Genomic DNA, 25,667 nt, shown 5'->3' with positions numbered 1-25,667 from the left:
GGTAGGTGAGTTACAACAGGGAAGCAATACTTACTAGACTGTTTTATTTTTATAAATCAAATCTGACACTGAAAAGTTAAAAAGTCCAAAAATATTCGGTCATTGTTGTAACATAACAGATTTAGCCGTGACAACCAAAAACAAGATAGTGGAACGTATTGATATGAAGATATGTAACCTCTGTGTTTATTGGCGCGTGGAGTTCCAGTATCAACATACGATTTCGGATTCATGGATAACTTGATTACAAATTAATTTGATCGCTCTTTATAAGATCACAAAATTCCAAATATATCATTCTTCTCGGAAGTTTTCCTAAAATGCCGTGTCCAAATTACCTGCCCCCTGGCTGTTTCGGCTAGCTAAAGGATCATTATTGGACGACACCGTTATTCATCCCCGTTTCAGGTACAATCTTGAATATAAATATGCTGTGTTTGTTTATACATATTTCTATTTATTTTGAGTCCGTCCTAGTGACTAGAAGTTGAGTTATTATCCGAGTGCGTTTTAGTTTTTTTTTTGTTAGGGAGTATGGCTATTGGCGAGATCCCCTTTATAGGTCAACGCATTGCCAATAGTACCTCATTAGGAAATCTATTGAACTTGAAAAAAATCAAACATGGATTTATTATACCTATAATTTATTTCATATAAATATTCATCAAGTGACCTGTGCATGTATAAAAACACGTTTAATTTAGTTACATTACAAAAGTAACATTTATGATAGATCCCTGATCCATTATAGGTTATCTCCAATAAATCTTTACTTGATGAAAATACGGTGTGATCAAGAATGAGTGAGTCTGTTGGTAACAATGAAATTTGGCAAATTTGAAATTTACCATCAAAGGTTCATTTTTATCAGAGCATAAACATAACCAGCATAACCAAAAATGTTTTTAATGTCGTCTCAAGTTAAAAAAATTCAGCCCGTGCGAATTACGAGACAAAAAAAAACAGTACTTTTCAATTGTTTCATTGTCAACAGACTCAGTCATTGTTGATCACGCTGTACAAAGACAAAAGCAAATAAGAATTAGTTAATTACTTTAATTTAAGCAGTAAAAAAACGTAACAGTGCTTTTTAAATCAACAATGCCGAAACGGACAACAAAACTAAAAAATTATAATCAAGGTTCGCACAGGGCAAGCAACAACATCATATGCGTAAGATTACTACTGGCGGGAATTAATCTGCAAGGCTGCCTAAACGTGAAACAATTGAGATGGAAAGTTTAGTATTTTTTACTGTGTTGTTTTGGAACTCGTAATGTAAAGTACGGTGTTCACCTGCATGTCACTACATATTTACAAAACATAATTACAGAGCCAAAAATAATGCATATTTATTTAATTATGAAAATAAACTGATTTATAATTTCAAAATTTTTATTTTCCTACTTATAAATTTAAATCATATTCTGGGGAATCCGACGGAAATTTCGTAAAGCGGCTCGGGATTTAGAAACAGGGCAGAGGGTAGCAGGTAGTCTCCTTTGGGCGAAGTGCTCCTCTTCACACTAGGAGGTAACAAATACTAATCCCCTCATTATTAGCACTGCATGGTAGTGCCTGTCGTAAAACGGTCAGCAGGTGTTGTATGGTTGGTTGTATAGTTACGAAACAGATATTTTCGTTGGGTGATGGGCACCCTTAACGATAACTCAGACATATTATGGATTTAAAAAATCAACTCTCATCTTCGAATTCTTCCGGTTAATCCGAATCGTCATCAGACTCTCCAAGGTGTATAATCAGTGGTTCCACAGTCACTTCAATACCTACATCCAATTCCCACATCTGCTCTTCTTTATTTTAACCGTATCACCAACCTTAAGTTCCGAATGTTCATCACAGACATGTTTGTAAATGTTCAAAATCATGTTTTTTCTAATACGGATGAGGGTGACTTTTTCGGTGAACATAATTTGTTCTGTGCAGTGTGCAGCCCATCGAAAATCAAGTATAAAAACCCTTGACCAAACTAGCCTTTAAATTAATACCTAATTGAGAGTGACACGAATTGACATTAATGCATTTATTGTGGCATATGGCATCATGGATTGAAGTAATTTACAAAATTGAAATAGTAATCTAGTGAACTATTGAAAGTGTATATTTGGCTGCCTGACTTTTTCTACAGCATTAAAAAATGAACTATAGAGGTATTTTCATATTTGGTGGCGGAAACAAAAGACTGAGAAATGTCACAAAAATGTATTGTCAGTGTCAAATTTGTCACAAACGCCGTAAAAAGGAATGTCTAGGTAAATTTAAACTTTCGCTAAATTGATTGAAAAAATTAATTCTAAGGAAACCAATTTTTGTCAGTGGTTCAAAAGATCAAAAGGAAAAGTTATTCTCATATAATCAAACGGATTACAAATTTTGTCTCTAATTCGACGATGAATAACTTTCTTATGGCCAATTTGCTGCATTTCTGTCGAAATCACGAACGTCTTTGAGAAATTTGACACTGACAATACAAATTTGTGACATTTCTCAGTCTTTTGTTTCCGCCATCAAATATGAAAATATCTCTTGTCATTTTCATCTAAAATTGTTGATGGTGGGCAATTACAGTGGCCTATTTTTGAATACGTTGTTTTTCAGGAATGGAAAATCAAAATAATCAAGGCAAGTTGTTGGTACAGTTGGGAGTAAAAAAAACGGACATCAAAATTGTGACAATTTCAAAAATTCAATATAACCAAGGCGGTCTCAAGTTACAGGCCAGGACACTGGCTGTGTTGCCACATTCCCTGGTAGGCCATTCCATGACCTACGATGTTCCAAAAATTTTGAAACGAATTCGACATTTAAAATAAATTTTGACAAGTCCTTGGACAAATTCGTCAAACTGAATTAAAAATGTCATTTAAGTGTTGCCTACCAAATTGCAACTCAAATTATGCGTCTTCTTCTTCAAATTAAGTAGGTAGCTAAATACTTTTATTTAAGTTTCCATCAAATGAGCAAACGAAGCCAATTTGGAAATAGATTTTAAAAATCGAAGAGTGAAGAATTCGCAAAAGTAGCTATGCTTGTGCTAAAGATTTTAGCGGAACAGTTATCAATGGGGACAAAATGAAGTGACTTGTGCTAAACGCGGTGCCAATAACTTCTAATTACGAAGAAATTACACTTTGGGAAGAAACAATCAAAATTAGTAATGACGACACAATCACTGGAGAAAATCTTTTGGGTTTAAAAACGAATATTGAAATGAGACTGGGAAGCAAGTTACAAGAAATGGGATGGGATTTAGGCAATGGGGAGAACAAAATTGTTATATTTAAGTTGGAAATGCCCACCTCACGTTAGTTTATAACCAAACAGTTTCAATAGTCCGGAACACAGCAGAGCATCTGAAATATTATCAGTAATGAGCACCGTTATTTTTCTGTCCCTAAGGTGGTTTTAAACTACATATATGTTACAATGCGATTACGCATTTTTGAACTGTCGTAAAATTAGATCACTCATATTTGACAAATGTAAATACAATGACAGGTTTAGTGGATTTCGATTTTTTTCACTAAATGTTGGTGAAGCAATGTTGTCAGACTGTGGTAGGCCATTCCATAGCACACTGCCTTTGGTCAGTGTCATGGCCTGGTAAATGTAGATCGCCTTGATATAACCCATTCTTTATTGTGAATGTGACAGTTTATGACAACTGGAACATTTGAAGAATTGATCAGACGTACCTACTACCTTGTCAAAAATAAATTACTCCCTATATTTCGAACTTTTAGAGAAATAACGTTTTTCATGTTGTGTACTTAACTAGAATTTTCAGAAGTTATTTTGAATGCCTAAGGTTGGTTACTACGAATTGAGGGATTAAGTTCAATTAAATATGCCGACAGAAACCAACTTAGCGAGGCATTAGCCATTAATTTGCAACTGTGACAAGGAATTAGCCACAGCCTTACATTTTTGAGATATCTTTTGTCTGCCACCAGAAACCACATAGCCCCCAACCTAACCAAATTTATGGCAACCTAGTATCGAATATCCCTAAATTCTAGAGAGTCATTTATTTTTGACACGATTGTAGCACAGTTATTAACTAAACTGTCACAATCAGTCTAAATAAGTTTAAATGTAGGAAGGGCGGTTTCACACTTATGACTGTTATGTCAAAAATTATGTCTGGTTTTTTTTACTCTTCACTGTAAGTCTGTAAGTGCCTGAAAGTCCGGAAACTTTTGTTGAGATTCCTCGAAAACTAGAGGTGTTGAATAGGACGATTCGCCGTTTCTGAAGTAACACTGCACAATGAAAATTTTTTGCTGTGAAGTGAACATATTGCTAGCAATTTTAATAGTCAATAATTAATAATGACAGTTCTCCATTGTAATGATATCTGGGGACATTTGAATTACATTTTTACGTGTTGCCAACTGAAGCGTATTACTCACGGACCTCTGGATTTTTTTAATTTTCGACCGCATGGTATTACTAAACACTTTTTTGTCAAAAACCATTAAAAATAATTATATATTTTCTTCAAAAAATGCTAACTATGCGACTCTAGAAGACAAACTGAACGTGTTTCTATCTGAGTCCGGTCAACACCGGGCTACCAAACATCTGCCTATTGTTCTTCTTTTTCCACATACAATTAATTCCAAACAAGTTTCAATATAACAATATACTCTTCCCAAAGTCATTCTATATTGTTCTCTAGTATTTTTCTTGCGAAAATAACGATTTCTAACTGGAAATTTTCAGTTCTTATAAATAAATAATAAATTAATGAAACAAACAATGAGCGGCAATTTTTAACCTATAAAGGTTTTAATATGTTTTATTTATAACACATTAAAAAAAAATCGTTCAAATCCGAGCTCTTGCTACCGGTTCCGAAATAAAAACCTAACGTTACTCCACTATAAAGTCTCTAAAATTACAAAGGACAGCAGTAAGAATTGTTCTAAACGGCTGCCTATCGATCTAAAATTAAGGGCCTTTATGGTATTAGAAGCACTTAAGATATTTTACCTTCAAGCAGTCGAAAATCGTGCCTTTGTGTCTCTCCATAGAGACGGTTAAACTGTCTTTTTTTTTCTGAGCGGAGTAGAAGTACTTCAAGCCTAGGAGTAGAAGTGTCCCACAGGCGGCTCGACCGGGTCAAATGTAAGGTCATTTGAAGTATTTGTCACGATTTATTTATCAATTAGAACTATCAATTACACGAAATATTTAATAAATAAATTATCCCCATTAAGATAAAACCTCTAAAAAAGCCAAGTAACGAAATTATTATCCAATATTTAACCGATTCGACTGTGATTAAAGACGAGCCGCCAGTGACTGCAAGCTACTCATGTTTTGCTCGAAATCTTGAGAACAGCCCTTTGAAAAATCTGTTGTGGTATATTACATACATACAGAGGCGGCAAGTATTCCATTCCTGTCGAGAGAACAATAGTTTACTGAGAGGCTTGCCCTCGATGTGAACTAATTCTCGAGACACAGGAATGGTACTTTCGCCGAGGTTTGTATACTATTTTATTGTTTATTCACAATCAATCATTTAATAAAATAAGCAACATTATAATAATAAAAAATAAATAAAAACCAACCTCCATTTATTTATCATTTATTTCGGCAAAATATTACTACTTAGTAGGCGTGCACGATTGAGATTGTATTAAATTTTAGTTCACAAAAGTCAAACCAAATTGACATTTGCTCAGATTTTTTAACAAATTTAACAAATTTTCGATACCGAAAAAACGTACAGAAATTTTCACGATTGGTGCGACAGGTGCGCCCTCACAGGTTCACAGGTCAGTTATGGTTTCATTACTCACCGATTACGACTCATTACTGACTCCTTTTTTCGTCATTACTGACCGGTTGAATTGTACGCGGGTAATCGCTCATTTTCCAACCTTTAAGGGGTTCGAAAAGTTGTACTATTGAGGGCAAAAAAAGTGGGACATCAACGTCATTGTCTTGATTTTTAATGTGAAATAACCCTTATCTGATTCTAACCCTACTTTGAATTGATTGACGGTGTCATTAAGTATTGTAGGTTGTAGGGAATGATTGTAAGTAAGCACGTAGTGAATATTTATTTAATGCAATCAAAATCTACCTTTATCAAAAGAAGAGGGCATTTGGAAAAGGAAAATAGGAGTATAATAGTATATTAAAATATGAGTTGCAGAAGGCATCTATTCAAGCACGAATTTGAAATTCTGAAACGAGCCGCGTAGCGGCGAGTTGAGGGACAGATGAGTGCTCGAAAGACCTTCTGCAACGAATCTTTTATACTATTTTTTCTATTTTGCCGCTTTATACCATTTTATAAAAATAAAAAAATAAAAATTTTAAATGTAGGAAATTTTGCGGTGGTTGGTGACATTTTTTATGTGACATAATTTTAGCCGGTTGTGAAAAAAATTAATTTAAAACATCAGATTTTTTTTATTTTCGCGTTTGATGTTTGAAAATGAATGCTGAAGAAAGTTAATCACTAACGCCCCCGCAAATTAGGCAAATTGCACAAAAGACGTTAGAAAATTTACTACCGGAGAAGTCCAAATCCCAGAATGAAAATTAAACGTTTTCTTTATTGTTATTTATTAATTTGCTTTATTCTCTGCGAGATTTATTTTTTAACGTCTGTCAGTTGACACTTCACGCTACCAACATCAATACAGTAAATTTTACTAGTCTATTCTAACACACCAACGACCTATTAAAGCACTCAAATGACGTCATTTGGGTGCTAGAATAGACTTATTCTAAACGCAAAATAGAAAAAAATATTTTTTTAAACTGTCAGCTAGAATAGTGTCAAATAAAATGACAATAAAGCTTGAACTACATCGATTTTTCAAAACTGACAGCAATTTGATGTCCCCCTTTTTATGCTCCCAATAGTACGTTACTAACCGATTGTGAATAATAGTAGATTACATACCGAGGTGGGAAGTGTTTCATTCCTGTCGAGAGTGAAGATAGTTTACCAAGGCGTAGCCGAGACAGGAATGAAACACATTCCCACCAAGGTTTGTATACTATTTTATTCGTAATAATTACATTTTTAGCAAATAAACAATTAATTTGATGCAGTTTCATTTCTACTGTTTTTCGACTTTCAGTAAGTACGCCACTGGAAAAACCTTATAATAGGGTGGAAAGTGGCCTATTACTGACCAAGAGAGGGAAGTAAAGATAAAAAGGAATGGTCAACTTTCCCCCCTCGTATAAGGTTAGGAATGTGCATATTACAATACGATTCCGAATAAACAATATAATAGATCACTATCCTAAATATTTAGGGTAGGTAGTGTTCCTTAACAATATCTTTTCGGATTGATGATTTTCTAGTTCGATACTATCTATTTTTTGCCTTGCTTTACTAGGGGCCAGAAATGCTAAGGTGGTGGAATTGCAAAATCTCTAAATAAAACATTATTAGAATTAGCCGTACATTAAAGATAATAAACCGAACGCAGGGAATATAAAACAGTGTGCAGTGAAATAATCAATAATTTTAATCTTTATAATCAATATAAGATCGTGATGTTTTCAGTGACACTAAATAAAATGCATATTGTGCATAATTGCTTTAATTCTGAAAATTGAATTACTAGATTTTCATGATAAATATTGTCATATAAACCAGTACCTAGATTATGTTTATATTTATTTGTGACGAATTAAGATACCATTGTTCTCCTATCTTGACAATTGGGGGATTTAATCTGTAGTACTGTAGTTAAGTGTTCTGTTTATGTAAAAAAATCAAAAAAATATTTGAATTATTAATAGATATGGAAGAATACTATCCGTAAAACTCAAATACCTTGAACTTTGTTTACTAGTGAGGATTCAAGATTCGAGATGTTGATTGTTGATTGTAATGTCAATCACAGAAATGAATTCAAAGCAAGAACTTACAACGTAAAAAAAAATGTAGGAAATACAGGGTTATTCTAAATGATTGTAGTCGAAGTAGGCCATGCCCATGTTATTACGTTTTTGCCGCTTTCATGTGAACTGTCAGTTGTGTCGCTGTCACTGTCATTTTTTAGGTGAAAAGTGCGGTGATGAGGATTTTATTTATTTTTGTTAAATTAACGATTGAATCCAGAAATATTGAGTTGTTCTACATCAATTTTAAAAATATTGAGTTGTTTTGCACCCAATTTAACACATCATTTTGATGATTTTTTTATGTGGAGCGGCAACCATAAATTTTACATTCAGTTTTCACGCCTACTTCGACTACAATCATTTAGAATAACCCTGTAGATATTTATTATAGGATAGAATTGTACAGGATGTCCCAGAACTCGCGCGTCAGCCGTTAACTGCTAATTTTAATATTTAATCCGACAAGGATTCTACAACAAAAAACGCCAAAAGCATGTTAGCTTTGAAATGAAAACGATTTTAAGATAACCAATCACACACGCCTTCCTGAAGGTACCTAACTCTACTAAATGTATGCGTTTCCGAGGAAATGACTTTAGATGTTGCTGCTAAAAAACTGTGATGAAATGTTTGGACAACTTGTATTAAATTCTGTCACTTTGACATTTAACAGAAAACGGAAACAACATTAAACGAAAAGTACATTTTTAAAGTAAATGTTCAAATTGTGGATTTTCTCCTGACCATACGTAAAGATTGTGACTATTAAAAGGCCCTTGTGCCAAAAATAGGATTCATCCGTAAGTAACACATTTGCAAGAAAGCTTGTATTCTCTTCGTGTTCCTGGAGTTCCAATCGAGGTGCATAATCTTCGGATAATAGACGTTGAACTTTGGTGTAATGATTCCGGTGCGTGTGGTTACCTTTTATAATGTTTTGAACAGTATTTTTTGATTGATTCAGGATGTCGGCCACATTTCTATACTTCTCGTTCCATCTTCCGTAAATGATTGAAGTACGACTCCTTCCGTATCAGGAGTGCGAACCGTGCGGTCAACACCACCAACTCGTTTTCTATCGGGAACCAAAAAACCAATGGTTCTTGTTCTGTCCACTAAACCTAAAAATACGTCCGAACTAGGATGCCAACGATGTGGAAAGCGTTCACGATACAACCTTGCGGCCGCTTCAGAATTCCTGCCACTTTCCCCGTAGATTATCATCATTTCGGTGTATTCTTCGGGAGTGAATATTTCTTACTGTGTTGCTGTTCAAAAATCGACACTTTTCAAATGTACTAATTAATGTCACTTTGACGTTAGCATAAAACGTTTGCATAGTTGACCAGACAAATATTGACTTTTTAACATTAATTTTATTACCTGGTAACAACAGTACACGGAATAATTCACCTGATACACTTTACTAATCATTCTTCTGTGATTGGCTATCTTAAAATTGCTGTAATTTAAAAACTAAATGGTTTAAGAAAAAAAATCTTGAAAATCCTATATCAGATGGAAAAAGAGAATTTGTGGTTTACGGCTGACGCGCGAGTTCTGGGACACCCGATATTTTATCTTCGAGAGCTTTTTTAGCGTCGAGGTTAGTCGAGACGCTAATTAAATTTTATCGTCGTGTATAGTATTCTACTTTTCTCTATAGAATTTGTATTTTATTATTGAGATATTTATCATTACTAATCGTGCCAGGTTTTAAAATCTCGGTAGTATGAGCGTTGTTAGGGTAATAAAAAAATACTTTATCTACCCTTGCTGTTAAAATGCTACTTGACCTTTTGATTTGAATAGATAAAAGCACACTGTAACATCTGCTGTAGAAAAAAAGCAATTCATTCTATTATTTTGTATCTGTATAATTTACGAAAATTTAACATACATATAATAGCTATTCTGTACATTAAAATATTCAAATATGAGAATTTTATTCGTCCCATCTCTATGTTTATTTCATACCTACTTTAGTTGTTAAAGTAAACGAATAATCAGGGATGATGTAAGAAGACTATTTAGAAGGAGAATTTTTCCTTTAATATAGAATTTATTCTTGTATAGATTTTATTATATTTAAAATATTTCTCAGATTTCGACTATAACAATATTATTTATAATAATGATATATTAATAGTCCTAAAAGCAGAGGTAATTTATATTTCAGCTGTACCTGTGCAGTACAATGTGCTCACATTTTTTATTTGACATTGAAAACGGAATAACGAGAGCACTTGAACTTTCAAAGGCCATGATGACAAAGTTATATGTAGGTATGTATGTGTGTACATAATTTTTGCCATTTGTTTAATTAAAACTACGGGTCAAATAGTTTAAGGAAACATACAGGGTGTTTCCGAAGTTGAGGCGTTCCTTTTAACATGTTGCGTTGTTCTAAAGAGTTTTAGCTAAAATCACCTTAGTAAAATGTGTACGGCAATGAAGATACAATAAGTTAATCTTTTTGAAATTTGTGAAACCGGTCCTGCTCAAATTTGCGCTGATTTGTTAGAAATTAGAACTGACAAAAAAAATCAAATGAGCATGGACGTTAATCAAAAATATTGTCAGAGTTGTCACCTAATTAGTCGGAAAAGCTTTATCATTACCAAAATAATAAAATAATAAAAAATAATAAAAAAGGAAAAATTCCCTATTCATTTTTGCCTAGTTTATTAATTCATAATTTTATTTTTATGATCAGTACTATGATCAAGTATGGAATAAAAAGGATGTATTTTTTTATAGCTAAAGGCATTGGGCAGTATAAATAAAAATTAAGTGTTTGCTTTTAGCATTTAGTTTTAGCAGTAGCTTTTGCTAGGTAGTTTAAGGTTTTGCTAAAAGCTTTTTCTTAAAATGATGTGAATAATCTTTTGCTTTCACTTAATAGCAAAAGCTGGAAAATTATAGCATTTCACGTCTTCTTTGCTGCCCACGCCTTCGCAAATCTTTGCGTTGATTTTCTTCGCTGTCTTTATCAAGATCATCGTTTAACTAAAATAAATCTTCAACTTCGTCATCACTTATTGGTAAGTTGTCCTTTAGATATTTAGCAACGTTATGCAGTACAACTGTCACAAAGGAACTTTTTGTGAAACTGTTTTCGGATTGTACGTTGGTACTACTGGCCGGCATCCGGCATCTCTAGCGAGCTCCTGTTAACAATTAAAACATTTGACATTTGACATACATTTCATAGAAATGCCACCATAACTCATGCCACACAAAAGTACCTAGATTATTTCATAATTAGATTTTTGAGTTTTTGTCAAATGAATGCGACCAAAGTAGCAAAATAGCATATTAATATTACACTCGTTTTATAAGACGCACTGTGACACTCGTTCTGTTGGAGCACAACTCACTGCATTCGTCGTGTCCACGGTAGAGAATAATATATAAATTGTCAGGTAAAAAGTGCAAAAAATAATAGCAGTCCTTGGTATACGTGCATTGGACTGAGCACTACCTTTTCCATCCTTTATATTGATCTCTCACTCGCACATGTCTAGCGTTCGAGGGACACAATCTCAACGCTGGACACGCTTCGTCGTCTTAAGGGGCCCCTAGACGTACATTCAAGTTTTATGAAGTTGACTGTACAAACAAATCATACATACAAAATTAGTGAGAGACTAGATGTCAAAACAAAGATGACTTACATGTTTCAGTAAGTTGTATGCACATACATGAGTCGCTACTACACGTTTAATTATGTTTTTGCAAAGTTGTTTGTGCAAACAGGGTTGACCAACAAGTCTAAGCAACTTTAAAATGTTTGACATATATGTTTCCTAATAATTGTATCATCAACAAAACATGGTCCTACATGTTAGAACATCTTAGTGGAGATATTTGCATAAATCTGTTTGGGCAAACCAATAATTGAGTGTAGCGTGGAGATATATTGGTAGAAACAAATCATACAATCATTTTGCGAAGAATCTGGAAAGTTAGATTTTTACGCGTAGTTACTGTCCAAGGACATGCGCATCAACGAAAACAATAGGGCAATAGGCATTCAGGTTTGGTTTTCATGCAGTGTTGTTTACACAGCTACTACGTCTGATGCACCTCCATTAATTAATAGAAAATTCACAAAAATGAGTGATTTGAATTTTGAAGATCACTGATACTCGTAGTTCCCTCAATAAATTCATATGCGAGAATTTTGCACGTTTTAGGTACCATTCTTTACACCATAATCGTTTTTTCTTGTAACACTCTTCGTCGTGTAATAATAAAGCAATTATAACATAATTATGCTGCCCTTCTTTTCGTTGCCATGTTGAACACGAATTAAGCACGTCCAGGTAAGGAACAAATTATTTTAGTAGCTCGATTTACTTCAACGCACGCAGTTTTATTACCACAATTAGTTGAAAACTAGACTACTCAACATGTTTGTACAAACAGAGTAAATGAAATAATTGGCAATCACTTGTTGTTACGTGTGGTCGTACATTTTGTATCTCCAACTTCTATGTAATAATACATGAAAAATCATATTCCTACATTACGCAAACTTTATCTTAAAATTGATTGTACAAACAAATATCCAAAGGATAGTTGGATAATGTGGGTGCTACTTTTGTTTGTGTCAGTTGTTTGCACATACATGTCTTATAAATATGATTGTACGTTTAGGGCCCCCTTTACCTATATTATTCTCCGTGATTATTCTCTACCGTGGTCGTGTCCCAACCAACTCGTGTCACAATCAAGCGTCTTATAAAACTCGTATAATAATGTACTGTTTTGACTGCTTACTCGTATAGGGTGCTGCAAGACGGGAAATCGGCGCTTGAGTTGTCGAAAACACCGCTAAACAATGACGCGTTCTGTTTTATGTACTTAGGTTATTGTTGGTCACTTCTGCAGGAGTTGCAGGTTCCTTATGTAGTGTTAGCAACCACGGAGTTATTGTTGAACGATGTACACCCTCCTCTTTTCCAATTCCTATTTGGAATCTTGGATCACTGAGAAATCTTTAAAACATTTGCATCCGTGTCTTTGAACTTAATGAACCTCCTCTCGTCTCTTCGTTATGCCCCAGAAATTTTCCCATAACCATTGTACATTTTCTTCGCTGAAGCGATATAACTTGTGAAAATAATCTTTATTGCGACTTGTAACTCTTGGAGGATAATATTTTTAAGATCTTACGTGTATGAACGCTTCCATTTTCATCATGACTAAATTTTTAAGCCAGGTGGAGACCAGACTTAAATAATTAAGGTTTTACTTAATTATGTTCAGCTCTTAGTTTTATTCACACCGTTTTCAGTAAATGCTGGAAAAATTAGTTTAAGCTTAAGGTATAAGATTTTGCTTTTTAGTTTTAGCAAACGCTGAATTTTTATTCAACCAAACCATAGCTTAATTAGCTTAATTTTTATTCACACTGCCCATTATGCGGAAACAACCTCATAGACAACAGTCACGTTCAATTTTGTTCATTAAAATTAATCGTCTGCACCTACAATGGCCGGCAAAAAAAATTAGCCATCACTTTTGTGTTACGTCAAAATCCAAATGTGTAATTAATGCTTTTTTGACACTGACATTTAAATGATGGCTATTTTTTTTTGCCGGCCATTGTGCATTGATTTGAACGGTAATATCTACATAATATTATTATTTTTTAACAAAAGCAGGTACAAATATTTTTTTTTAACTTTCTAATAATAACTGATGTTATTTTCAATAAATGTAGTTAGACGGAATTTGACTAGATATCTATTACTTGATCTTGACAGGTTTTGGCAAGACTTTAAAAAAAAAAAAAACTTTTAAACAAAATTATTTTTTGTTCGACACTGTCAGAATTTGAGAATTTTCTCCTGTGTGAACGGATTTTGATAAATGTCACAACTTGTCAAAACGAAACGTCAAGCTAATATAAAAGATTTTAAGCGATTTGGAGCCTTTAAGGGGCTCGTCGAACAAAAAAACCTTGTATTCAACTCGTTCTTGTGTAAATTGAGCTTTTTAAGCACTCGTGGGCCTTTAAAACGCGAGTGAAACGAGCGTTTTAAACTGGCCCACTCATGCCAAAAAAAAGCCCAATTTACACGCGAACTCGTTAAATAAACTACTATTGTTTTTAACTGGCTATTACAGTTTATAAATAGTAACAAAAATTAGTTATGTAAATATACTTATATGTTTATATACTGATATGGTTTGGTGTATAGGGTATCAAAATTCAGTATTATATGATAATAGCGTTGTATAGAATACAAACATTTAACGAATGTCATTATTCTGTTTAGCATTTTGATGGCGATAACAGTTCTGTCTGTTTACTGAAAATGGTTAAAATGTTAGTAAACAAATTAAATCATATAATAAATGGACCAATTAAGAGGTATTCATCATTACCTCCATTACCGAAATCTAATTTCACACCAGACAAATATTTAGTAAGTATAAATTTTAAACTTACGTATGCAATTAACAATATAAACGCTTTTGGAAAAAAAAATATCTATAAAATGAATGTGTTAATGTAAATAATATCTAAGTATGTATCTATACGTTTCTAAGGGCCCATCTATAGAAGAATTATTAAAAGTAAGGCAGACAAGATTAAATCCTGTATTAACAACTTACTACGGCACTCCACTTGCATTTAATCAAGGGTACAAGCAGTGGTTGTTTGACTTACAAGGAAAACGATATCTAGATATGTTTGGAGGAATTTGCACCGTTTCTGTAGGACACAGTCATCCGTCAGTATAAAATATTTATACATGGTTATTCTAAATGATTGTAGTCGAAGTAGGCCATGCCCATGTTATTACATTTTTGCCGCTTTCATGTGAACTGTCAGTTTTGTCGCTGTCACTGTCATTTTTTATGTGAAAAGTGCGCTGATGAGTTTTTTATTTATTTTTGTTAAATTAACAATTGAATCCACAAATATTGGGTTGTTTTGTAATCAATTTAACTCCCGTGTGTGAACGGTGTGTACTCACTTATTCACATCATTTTGATGGTTTTTTATGTGGAGCGGTAACCATAAATTTTCAGTTTTCACGCCTACTTCGACTACAATCATTTAGAATAACTCTGTACAATATTAATATGCTCAACACAATAAGAGATAAGATGTGAAAATGGAAAACAAAATTTCTGAAAACGTGTGACGTAGCTTTAACCATACTAACAGTGATGATGAGGAATGCTTAGAAAGGTCAAATAAGTACTATGCCGGCCAAAAAATTTTGGCCGTCATTGTCTGTCAATTCAAAAAAAAAATTGTAATCCGTACTTTATTGTCATCATGATTACCGTCTTGATTATGAACGTTATTTTTTGGGTGGTAAATTTCAAAACTCAAAATTATTTTGTCATTTCTACTACACAGAACGTTTACCTCAGGTTTCTATGTACGATTGCTCTAATTTTGTTTATTCATGTCGGATTTTTGGAATATCTGAGCTTCAAACAGTTTAAATTGATTGTCAAAATGACAAGAATCGAAAGTGGGATTACGATTCCTAAAGGTTTATTTACACTTTACTTGAATGTCAAGAAAGTGACGGCCAAAATTTTTTGGCCGCCATAGTACTATGGCGGACAATAAATTTAAAAAAAATTAAAAATGGGAAAAGAAGCGTGCACCAGAGAGAAGTGCTACTACAAATCAGTTATGCTAGTGCGTCATGATCTGTAAGTTACGAAAAAGGCGAAGGAAACGCCAAACAGCTTGAAAACCTTCAGTTTGACAAACTGACACATCAGTCATAATGACAATAAATGGTCGCTTGCATTGACTTTTTTGAAATGTCAGTACTATGGCGGACAATAAATTTAGGCCGGCAAATTTCTGACATTTCAAAAAAGTCAATGCAAGCGACCATTTATTGTCATTATGACTGATGTGTCAGTTTGTCAAACTGAAGGTTTTCAAGCTGTTTGGCGTTTCCTTTGCCTTTTTCGTAACTTACAGATCATGACGCACTAGCATAACTGATTTGTAGTAGCACTTCTCTCTGGTGCACGCTTCTTTTCCCAATTTTAATTTTGATTATCGCTGTCACGATGACAAGAATGACAAAAATCGAAAACGGGGTTAGTTGAACATAATGCCAGCTTCACATTTTGATGTCAACTCAATGACAGGCCGGCCTAAATTTATTGTCCGCCATAGTACCTACATTTTTTTGCTTAAACTCCAATAAGCAAACGTGTGTTTGGTAAACTCAGTCATTATTTTATTTATTCCAATTTGAAAAATAGAATTATGTCATAAATATTCTGCATTCGTGAGCAAACATTTTTTTAAAAATAAAATTAATGGAAAAATTTTGGAGAAACGTAACAATAATTGACAAATGACAGTTTATTAGGTTATGCCGTACGTTTTCGGAAATTTTAGTTACCATTGCTTACCTATATGTATTATTGCAGAATATGATATTCTGCATACCTACTAAGGATAATTGGTACTGTAAATATGATTAAACATTTCTTCATGCACACCTACAGGAGTCTCGTATCATTAAACGACATAAAAGTATAAGTACCTACCTAATCACAAAAAATTATATTCTATTTTTTATTAGTCAACAAAAATATTCACCAACATTTTTCCTGTTGTGATTCCTTTTAAATAGATAATTCTTCTCATTTAAATAGGTAATATGTAAGAAATTTTTAATATTTTAGTAAGGTATCAGAAGCTCTTGTCCAGCAAATAAAAAAGTTGGGACATGTATCGAATGTTTATTTTCATCCAAAAATTCATGAATATGCAGAGCGTTTGACAAACAAGTTTCCAGGAGGTTTAAAGGTACATATTAAAAATTTTGTTGTAATTTTTTATTAAGTTCATATAGTAAATTTATTTTAACTTTTTTAAGAGTGATTTTTAAGAAAAAATTCTAAAATGTTTTCGAGACGATTTGACATGTGACGGTTTTTATTTTAGGTGGTTTATTTTGTTAATAGTGGTTCAGAGGCAAACGATTTAGCAGTTCTCATGGCTAGAGCGTATACAAGAAACACTGCTATACTTACACTTAAAAATTCATATCACGGAATGACCTATCAAACAATGGGATTGACGTCTAACGCAGCTTATAAACATGCAGTTCCTCAAGCTCCAGATATACATAACGTACTCGTATTAATTTAATTTTATAAAAAAAAAAACTTAATTACAAATATTCTTAGGTAATGAATCCGGATGTCTACAAAGGTCCGTGGGGTGGTGCACACTGCCGAGATAGCCCAGTACAAACCACTAGAAGTTGTTCTTGTTCTTCGTCAGATTGTCAAGCAAAAGCTAAATACATTGATCAGCTGAAGGACATTTTTAAGTACAGTGTTAAACCTGGAAATTTAGCAGCCTTTTTTGCCGAATCCATTCAAGGAATGGGAGGAGTTGTACAGTTTCCAAAGGGTTACATTAAAGAAGCTTATAAAATAGTCAAAGAAAATGGAGGAGTGTTTGTTTCTGATGAGGTACTGTATATGTAAATGTTTCTCCAGTATTTAGTCCAATTTTTTTTTTATTCGAATAGGTACAGACTGGTTTTGGACGTACAGGTGAACATTTCTGGGGTTTCGAAATGCATAACATTCAACCTGATATTGTAACCGTTGCGAAGGGTATTGGAAACGGTTTTCCATTAGCTGCTGTTGTTACGCGTTCTGAAATAGCACAAGCTTTAACAAATTCTATGCATTTTAATACTTTCGGCGGTAATCCGTTAGCGTGTGCTGTCGGAATTGCTGTTTTGGATGTACGTTTATTTTTCTGATAATTGCAACAAGGTCAGCACTAACTGCGCTTTTAGGTAATTCAAGAAGAACAGCTACAAGAAAACAGTTTGGAAATCGGTACGTACTTACTGCAACAGTTGGAAAAATTGAAATCTAAATATTCGATAATTGGTGACGTTCGAGGAAAGGGATTAATGATCGGTTTAGAACTTATCAAAAATGATGAATTTGCTTCGCCAGTGGAAAACGAGAAGTACTTCCAAGTGTGGGAGGCATGCAGAGACTTGGGTTTAATTATTGGAAGAGGTGGAATTCACGGAAATGTAATATGAAATATAACGTTGACTATTAAAAAAATAATTTTATTTTTCAAGGTTGTACGGATCAAACCACCAATGTGTATTACTAAAGAAGATGCAAAATTCACTATAGAAGTCTTAGACAGAGTTTTCGAAAAAATAAAATGAAAACAGATAAAATATTCTGATATGTTACAAATGGTCATAGACACAAAACAAATAAATTGGTAAATTTACGTAATATTTTTATTGACATTCACCTTCATTTTGATAACACCATCTTGGTATGAGAGCTTCGGCTTTTATGCCTCTAGACACTAGACGTTCGCGATGTCTATAAAACCTTTGTTCAGCTTCAGTGTCACTTGTTGTAGGATTTGTCCAAAGCCTTTCAGCGACAGCTGCAGCTCTTGGCCATACTCTTGATTCAACTGAACTGTCATCGACATACTCTCCCCACATACATGCCTGTAATTATTAGGTATAGGTAATTGTTTGTATTATTATTTAGTATCACATTTTTCCTACCTCTCCACCAAGTGTTGCATCACTGCTTGGAATTTTATTATTGTAAACATTTCTCCAATTGTGATAAGTCGTAGTTCCCCAAAATCCATGATCTAAATACCAAGCATCTTTTGTAGAAACAATGATTCTATATCCTAGGTCAAGAAGATTTTGTGGTAAGTTGTCTGCAGCAGGAACCCACGTTTGAATTATATATCTAAGAAAAAAAAATAATAAAAAACGTGAATAAAGAATTTCAAAATTGTCACCTTTCTTTAGGAAGATATTTTTCTATGACTTCAACTTGAGTCAGATGACTTGTCCATAATATAATGGGTGTGTTACTGTTCCCTACAACCGCATCATAAGCTTCTAGTGCTTTACTTTGATAATCGGACCATAAATCTAAAAATGTGTCTGTTGTCCTAGATTTATTTCCAAGATAGTCGATTATTTCTGGAGTTGAATTCCAACAGGGAATATAAACTTCGTCACCACCCATGTGAAACACTTCATTTTTAGGTATCATAGTAATTATATCGTCGTACAAATCTTTTAAAACTTCGTAAAGCTTCGGATTAATAGGATTTAACTGACCGCAGGGAGGTTGAATACAGTATGACCTATGAGGTTGTTGATTAACACATACTGCAAGATTTCCAAGTCCAGCATTTGAACCCCATTGCCAACCGTTTCCAGAATGCGAAGGAGCGTCAATTTCTATAATAATTTTAACTCCTCTTAATTTGGCATATGATACCAATTCTTTAACATCGTCAGGGTGATAAATTTTATCAGCTGAGTATGCACCATATCTAAAATGAATTGTTTATTGATGCGTCTACGAAATTTATTAATACTACAAACTTTGTCATATTTGGAAGTTTTGGGAGTTCCAAAGGAAAACTTTGCGAATCTGTTATGTGCCAATGAAGAACATTAAGTTTAGAATAGGCCATCCCATCTATGTGTTTTTTTATGGAAGCAACGGATTGAAAATTTCTAGCCGTATCAAGTAGTAGTCCTCTATGCGGATAAGTAGGAACGTCGCTAATTTTAGCCTCTTCTAATATAACTAAACATTTTGAGCCATCATTGTTTGGATAACTGTTTATCAATTGAGACAACGTCTCTAATGCATGCCTTGCACCAAATATAGTGTTAGAAGATATTTTAACAGAATTTTTATTTCCATCTGTTGCGATTTGAAGACTGTAACTCTCGCTTGTATTCCAGTTAAGGTCAGTATTCTCTGAAAGTACATCCAAGTTAACTGTTACAGTATTTGTTAATTCTGAACAGTCGGACGTATCCTCTGCCGAAATTGAGTTAATAAACAATTTTGTTATTTCTTGTAGATAAGTTTTAACGTCGCCCTCTTGCGGTGGATATATAAACTTGACGGAACTAAAACAATCAGTTTCTCAAGCGTCTTTATAATTATTATTTATGGTACTAGTGGGCACGATACAAACATAATAACCACTATTGACTATTCTTGTGCCGTGCTAGCGCTACAACGACATTATTATGATACGAGTGTGAAAGTTGCACGACAGGTCGTATAATCACACAAGTGCTGTAATAATACCTTATTCCACATGTGGTATACAAAATTTTGTCTACGACTGCTTTGAATTTTTTTTGCATACTTAATATTTCGCATAATTTTTTTTATATGAAGTCGATTAATATTTTTTATATAAAATCAAAGGAACAAGATTTATCAGAGGTGACCTTGTCTGTCATCAATTTATATAAATGCAAAAAATCAGTTAATACAGGTTATTCTAAATGATTGTAGTCGAAGTAGGCCATGCCCATGTTATTACATTTTTGCCGCTTTCATGTGAACTGTCAGTTTTGTCGCTGTCACTGTCATTTTTTAGGTGAAAAGTGCGGTGATGAGATTTCTATTTATTTTTGTTAAATTAACGATTGAATTCAGAAATATTGAGTTGTTTTGCACCCAAATTAACTCCCGTGTGTACTCACTTATTCACATCATTTTGATGTGTTTTTATGTGAAGCGGCAACCATACCTTTTACATTCAGTTTTCACGCCTACTTCGACTACAGTCATTTAGAATAACCCTGTATAATTAGTACATTTTATTGCTGTTTCTTGGTATGATTTGTATTTTTTGCATGGATTAAGTTTCAACAAATTTTGTTGATAAGTTTATTTTTTTCATTATTAAAGTATGTAAATGTGTTCGGTAATAAATTCATTACCACCTAACGCAAACGCATGACATAAAAAATTCATCCAAGCGGTCGTAGATAAAGTTTGTTAACAAATTTATTACAGCAATTATAGCAGGTTTAAATCTAAATCTCTTAATTAAAATAAATTAATTTTTATACGCACCTAACAGAAAATGTAAACAATTTGTTTCCAAGTTCAGTTCCAATTGTTGGCTGGGGCCAAAGAGCTCCATATTTTCCACAAACTAATCTACACGTTTCTAAAGAAGGATATAATGTACTATCGGCAGATGTATTTGATTCATTGGCAAGTCTTGAGCAAGTTTCTTTAGATGAATCACATTGCCAAAGCCACCTATAATAGTTATCTATATGTATATACCACCTACATATTTACACAATTTACTAGCAAACTATAATTATTGATTTGAAGGTACTGAAAGTAATCAATATTATTTAAAAAAATTTTAATAAACAAAAATTTAGGGATGTGCAAATACATAGATACATAAAATTACAGCGCACTTTTAAAATCACGCAAGTCAAGTCAAAACAGGTCAGGTTAGGTTTACCTAATTCTCAGTGTTTCTAATAGAAACTTTCTGTATGTGACATTCCATTGAAATGTTTGTTTATTATTATGAGTAGTGACGTCACAGAAATTTTGAATTAATCAATTGATTTAAGATAACTTGTAAGATAAAGTGTCAGTAAAAAGTGTCAGCGATGGAGGGTTTTTATTGTTTTTATTTGCATTTGATTTAAGTGGCCGTGCAAAGCTCAAGTGGTATTTGATTGGATTATTTTAAACTAACATGCAATTCTACGAAGAATTCATTCTAAATGAATATATAATTTTGGCAGCTATAAAATTCTGACTGTCTAAAATATGTGTTTATTTTTATACAGTGTGTACATAAAGTTTGAAACAAAATTCATGTCACGTTTTTAAGAAAATCGCTCGGACAGGTCGATTTTTTTATTTCGAAAAATGCCATCATGTGACGTGCAACTTGTTTACATGATGTCATTGCTTTTTGCGCAATTTTTTAAAATGACGACCCCCACTTTTCTTCTTTTTCTGAATAGACCTTCCTACTATCTAAACATTCTAAACGATGAACGAAAAAAATTTGGTACCTTACATAACAATTTTTTTTTTGAGAAAATATGCAACAAATTTCACTTCAAAATTTTAATTTGATTTTTAATGTATTTTTTTGTATGGGTTTATTTAAAATAGAAGATTTATTTTAATAAACCAAACAATTTAGAAGATGTACGACTTACGACAGAGAATTCCCGCTGAACTCCCGTGTGAGAACACATAAATTATATATTGCTTATGCATGAAAAAACAATTTTTTTCCCTACCGGTTAGAAATGTAGGCTGTGGATACCTCATTTGAGGTGAGAAAATTCAACTTTCTCGCTAAGGTAAGAAAGTGAATCATGAAATGTTTATGGTAAAACTGTACCAAAATACAAATATCAAAAGTGTCAAAAGTGAAATAAGTTATTGATAAATGAAAGCCAATTCAATAAAGCAAGTTGGTAGATCAATCATATAATCTGGAAAATAAACAGATAAGCTAGGTAGGTACTACAACTTCTGTTTATATCAAATTTTCCAACAAACGTCAAATCTTCAAATGCGATGACAAGTTAATTAAACAAATAACCCAGCCTACTATTCAATTCTCAAAATTTTCGTTTTAATCAGGAATATAACCATCTTTTTTGACTTTTTTCAACGAAGTTGTGCCGGTAGGGAAAAAAATAGTATTCAAACCTTGTTAAGAAAGTGCCCTTGCAGACCTTAGGCACTTACAAACCTCGCCTACGGCTTGGTTTATAATCTTTGCCTGCGGTCTGCAAGAAAGCACTTTCTTACCTTGGTTTGAAATATACTATTAACTTCAGTGAGATCGTTGATTAATAAAAATTGTTCCTCCTTAATTGTCGTAATGTCTAATATAGGTATACATTCAAAGCATTCTGAACGTCTACAGAAGATTTTGGCAATTTAGGAGAAGTTTGGGCTTTGCTCTTCCAAAGTGATTTAATAAAGTATGTAATGGTAAACAATAATAATGAGACCTGTCGACCGCTAGATGGGAAGTCGAGTAAGGGATTATATCAGTGATGGGAATTATATAATATAATACCTTATGACAAGAAATAAGTCGGACGGGCATTCGAGTGCCCCGTCACGGGCGTCAGCAGACCAGCAGAGGGAGACGAGGGTAATTGTGTTGCTACAGTGAACAATTTATAGATATGTTACGGCCCAAGTTCGAAATAGGTCATTCATTATCAGTATTGGTCGCCCATTATCCGAATCCGGCAATTCAGGTTGCCTAAACCCGAAAAAAATGTACCGCCTGTAGTTTAGGCCGGCCATTATAAAGAGTCGAATTGTGTCTACATCGTGCACTTCGTGTACTTTTTGAGTTAAAGCAGTTAAAGGTCTCTCATGGACCTTGGAAATATTTGCGGGAAGGCGGAACGATAAACCAGTGAAAAATCTGTAAATGAAAACTCAAAACGGCGACTACTTTCAAATTTAAATAGGTACTACATACAAATAGACGAGAGAGAGATGAAACAAACATAACGAATGACGATGTTTTCCAGTCGCTTTGTACGGCCCATTTGAGACCGATATTCGATATAGCCCATGAGAAAATCCAAGACCTCTACAAGTGATGATAAAATGGAAACTATGAAAGTAAAGTTTAATAGTTAAGTAGACATTCTATTGGCTTAGAAAGCTAATCTTTGTTTTACAATATTACAATAGTAATTAGATTCACGGGGTTTAATTATCCGCTACTTCGTTTTATTTCAATTTTGGCCAGATCTAAGTAGCCATTAAGTACTAAAATTGGCCGGTCCAAACTCAAAATACTTATGTATCATTTATTATTATTTCGAACATGGGCCAAAGAGCTTGGTCGGCCATTATTGATAATGCCAGCATTTTCTGTTTAGGCCGTAACAGATATAATATTTATCACTCTCAACAACGCACGTCTTAAATTTGTATCGATTAATGATCAGACATTTAAATTTTCGGTTTTTACATTAACGACAATTGGACATTGTCGAAGATATCTTATTATTAAATTTTATCAATTTACTATGGGGTTGCAATTAGACGAATTGATTGCCTATGACAAAACGTCTGTTTAAAATTAGTTTCATGCGTCTTACTTGGCAGAATGAGCTTCATTAATAAATATAATTTCAAACAATCTTCTGGTAATTTGCTTGCAATAATTTTACTCTAATGTTGAACAAAAAATTATGTAGTGAGTTCAGTCGATATAAATTTTGTTAAAAATGAATTATGTATGTTACTGTCAGGTTATACACTTCCAAATAACATTTTTGTCAGTTTATACCTAGTACGTTTCAAGCCAAATTAAAATTAGTATTTTTATGCAGATGTCTTGTTCTCATTATTCTTTTTTAATTATGAGGGAATTTACCTAATTAAAATGGATAAGTTCATTTTGTTTAAGTAAAAATTACTTTTTAATTACTTTCAGCATTTCTATCATTTTAGTTTACAGTATAGACTTACAATAAACTGTTGTCATTCACAGCCGAAACCCAACTTGAGGAACATAACAGAATGCCTGCTAACGCAAGCAGTTCATTTCCTGTTAAATGAAAATCATTGCATGCATAAATTATAACTGCTTATTTGCATCTTGTAAACAAAGTTAAACTAATACAAAATATAAATATCGACAATACCTACGAGATAATAAATAACGTTGTTTAATTATTGTGAAAACAAAGATTTTAGATATACTCGTATGTACATATATCTTTAGATAAAGAGAATATCGATACAACACTAAAGTAAAGTACTTTTTTTAAATTCGCAATTGATTGTGTCAAGAATTTTGTTTATAGGTATGTACCTATGTAGAGAATTGCTTTTGATATTTTATATTATACTAGGGTTAATCTTTGACGGCTGTTATAATCATCTCTCAGAAGTAAAAAATATGTACATATGTACATACATAAACAAGTGACAATATTTACTTATAGCAATTGATTTTTAAATTATGGAAATTTATAGTAAACTAACTTTTAATGGTTACAATGGTTTATAATTTTCATATAACATTTAAAAGATAAAAATTATTAATATAATAATAAACTTACCCTTGGCGGTCATTTATTTTCTTAAAATTGAAGATTTCTGCAAGTAATAGTAGTTATTGTATGTTTCAGCTGCAGAGGTGAGTAGCAAACAGTAATATCAACACGGTCGTAGAAATAATCAAAAGCTATCATGTAACTGCGCGCGCAGTTTATCAGCAAGAGGAAATCCAAATGTGTTTTAATTGTCCTCGTCAGTATTCACAAAACATTAGCTTCCATAACTTTATTTAAATACAAGTTCATTTTAATATAATTAAATCATATATGTACATTGCACGAATTTTAATGGTATAATAAATAATCTACGAATAGGTTTGCTTTGCTACAAGGTATTTTAGAGTTTAACTACCTGCCTACCTACCCACCTACGACAATGATGTTTACATGTAGGTTAATCCATTGTACATGTTATATTTGTTATTTTTACTTTGTCAACAAATGAACAAATTCATATATGTACTTTTCTTCAAAATTATAATATCGATTACTACCTCATAATATTTCCTGGCAAAATATTTTGTTGTAGTATACTTACTTACATTCAACTAAAAGAAGTGTACAAGGAATTCGAAAGTATGTAAAATTTTGATAAGCGTTATTAATTGTTTATTTTTATGAAAGCAAAAGAGTAGCCACATACCTAGGTACCTATTCCAATATAACTGCACGATAATTATTACGCTGTTATCTTTGAATTTGTTCATTAGTACTTTCCTTGAAATTCTTGAGAAAATAAAATCCTAGTATTAGTACTTTAAATGTTCGTGGATCTAATTTTTAAAAAACTTAATAGTTCAAATGAAATACTTT

The 25,667-nt window shown here is 33.0% G+C and overlaps 2 protein-coding genes and 1 long non-coding RNA gene across 3 annotated transcripts; 1 reads left to right on the top strand and 2 right to left on the bottom strand.

Moving 5' to 3' along the window:
- Positions 1 to 8,334: 8,334 nt before the first annotated feature.
- Positions 8,335 to 9,553, bottom strand: LOC138137677 (uncharacterized). Its single transcript, XR_011161827.1, has 2 exons — positions 8,833 to 9,553; positions 8,335 to 8,778 (listed from the first exon to the last, which is right to left on the bottom strand). It is a non-coding gene; the product is annotated as an uncharacterized lncRNA (long non-coding RNA).
- Positions 9,554 to 14,138: 4,585 nt separating this feature from the next.
- On the top strand, positions 14,139 to 18,193 carry LOC138122195 (alanine--glyoxylate aminotransferase 2, mitochondrial). The gene is made up of 8 exons (XM_069036378.1): positions 14,139 to 14,348; positions 14,473 to 14,657; positions 16,600 to 16,723; positions 16,862 to 17,050; positions 17,107 to 17,397; positions 17,457 to 17,678; positions 17,733 to 17,981; positions 18,033 to 18,193. Exons 1-8 carry the CDS (start codon positions 14,238 to 14,240, stop codon positions 18,123 to 18,125), a joined length of 1,464 nt encoding a protein of 487 aa, XP_068892479.1. The 5' UTR covers positions 14,139 to 14,237; the 3' UTR covers positions 18,126 to 18,193.
- Positions 18,186 to 25,011, bottom strand: Hexo2 (Hexosaminidase 2). Its single transcript, XM_069036342.1, has 7 exons — positions 24,858 to 25,011; positions 24,262 to 24,340; positions 20,836 to 21,027; positions 19,332 to 19,871; positions 18,734 to 19,279; positions 18,486 to 18,681; positions 18,186 to 18,425 (listed from the first exon to the last, which is right to left on the bottom strand). The coding sequence occupies exons 1-7, from the start codon at positions 24,868 to 24,870 to the stop codon at positions 18,204 to 18,206; spliced, it is 1,788 nt and encodes a 595-aa protein (XP_068892443.1). The 5' UTR covers positions 24,871 to 25,011; the 3' UTR covers positions 18,186 to 18,203.
- Positions 25,012 to 25,667: the final 656 nt, after the last annotated feature.

The sequence above is a fragment of the Tenebrio molitor genome, chromosome 1, assembly GCF_963966145.1.
Source record: "Tenebrio molitor chromosome 1, icTenMoli1.1, whole genome shotgun sequence".
Classification (NCBI taxonomy): domain Eukaryota; kingdom Metazoa; phylum Arthropoda; class Insecta; order Coleoptera; family Tenebrionidae; genus Tenebrio; species Tenebrio molitor.
This window is presented reverse-complemented; position numbering and strand designations above follow the sequence as displayed.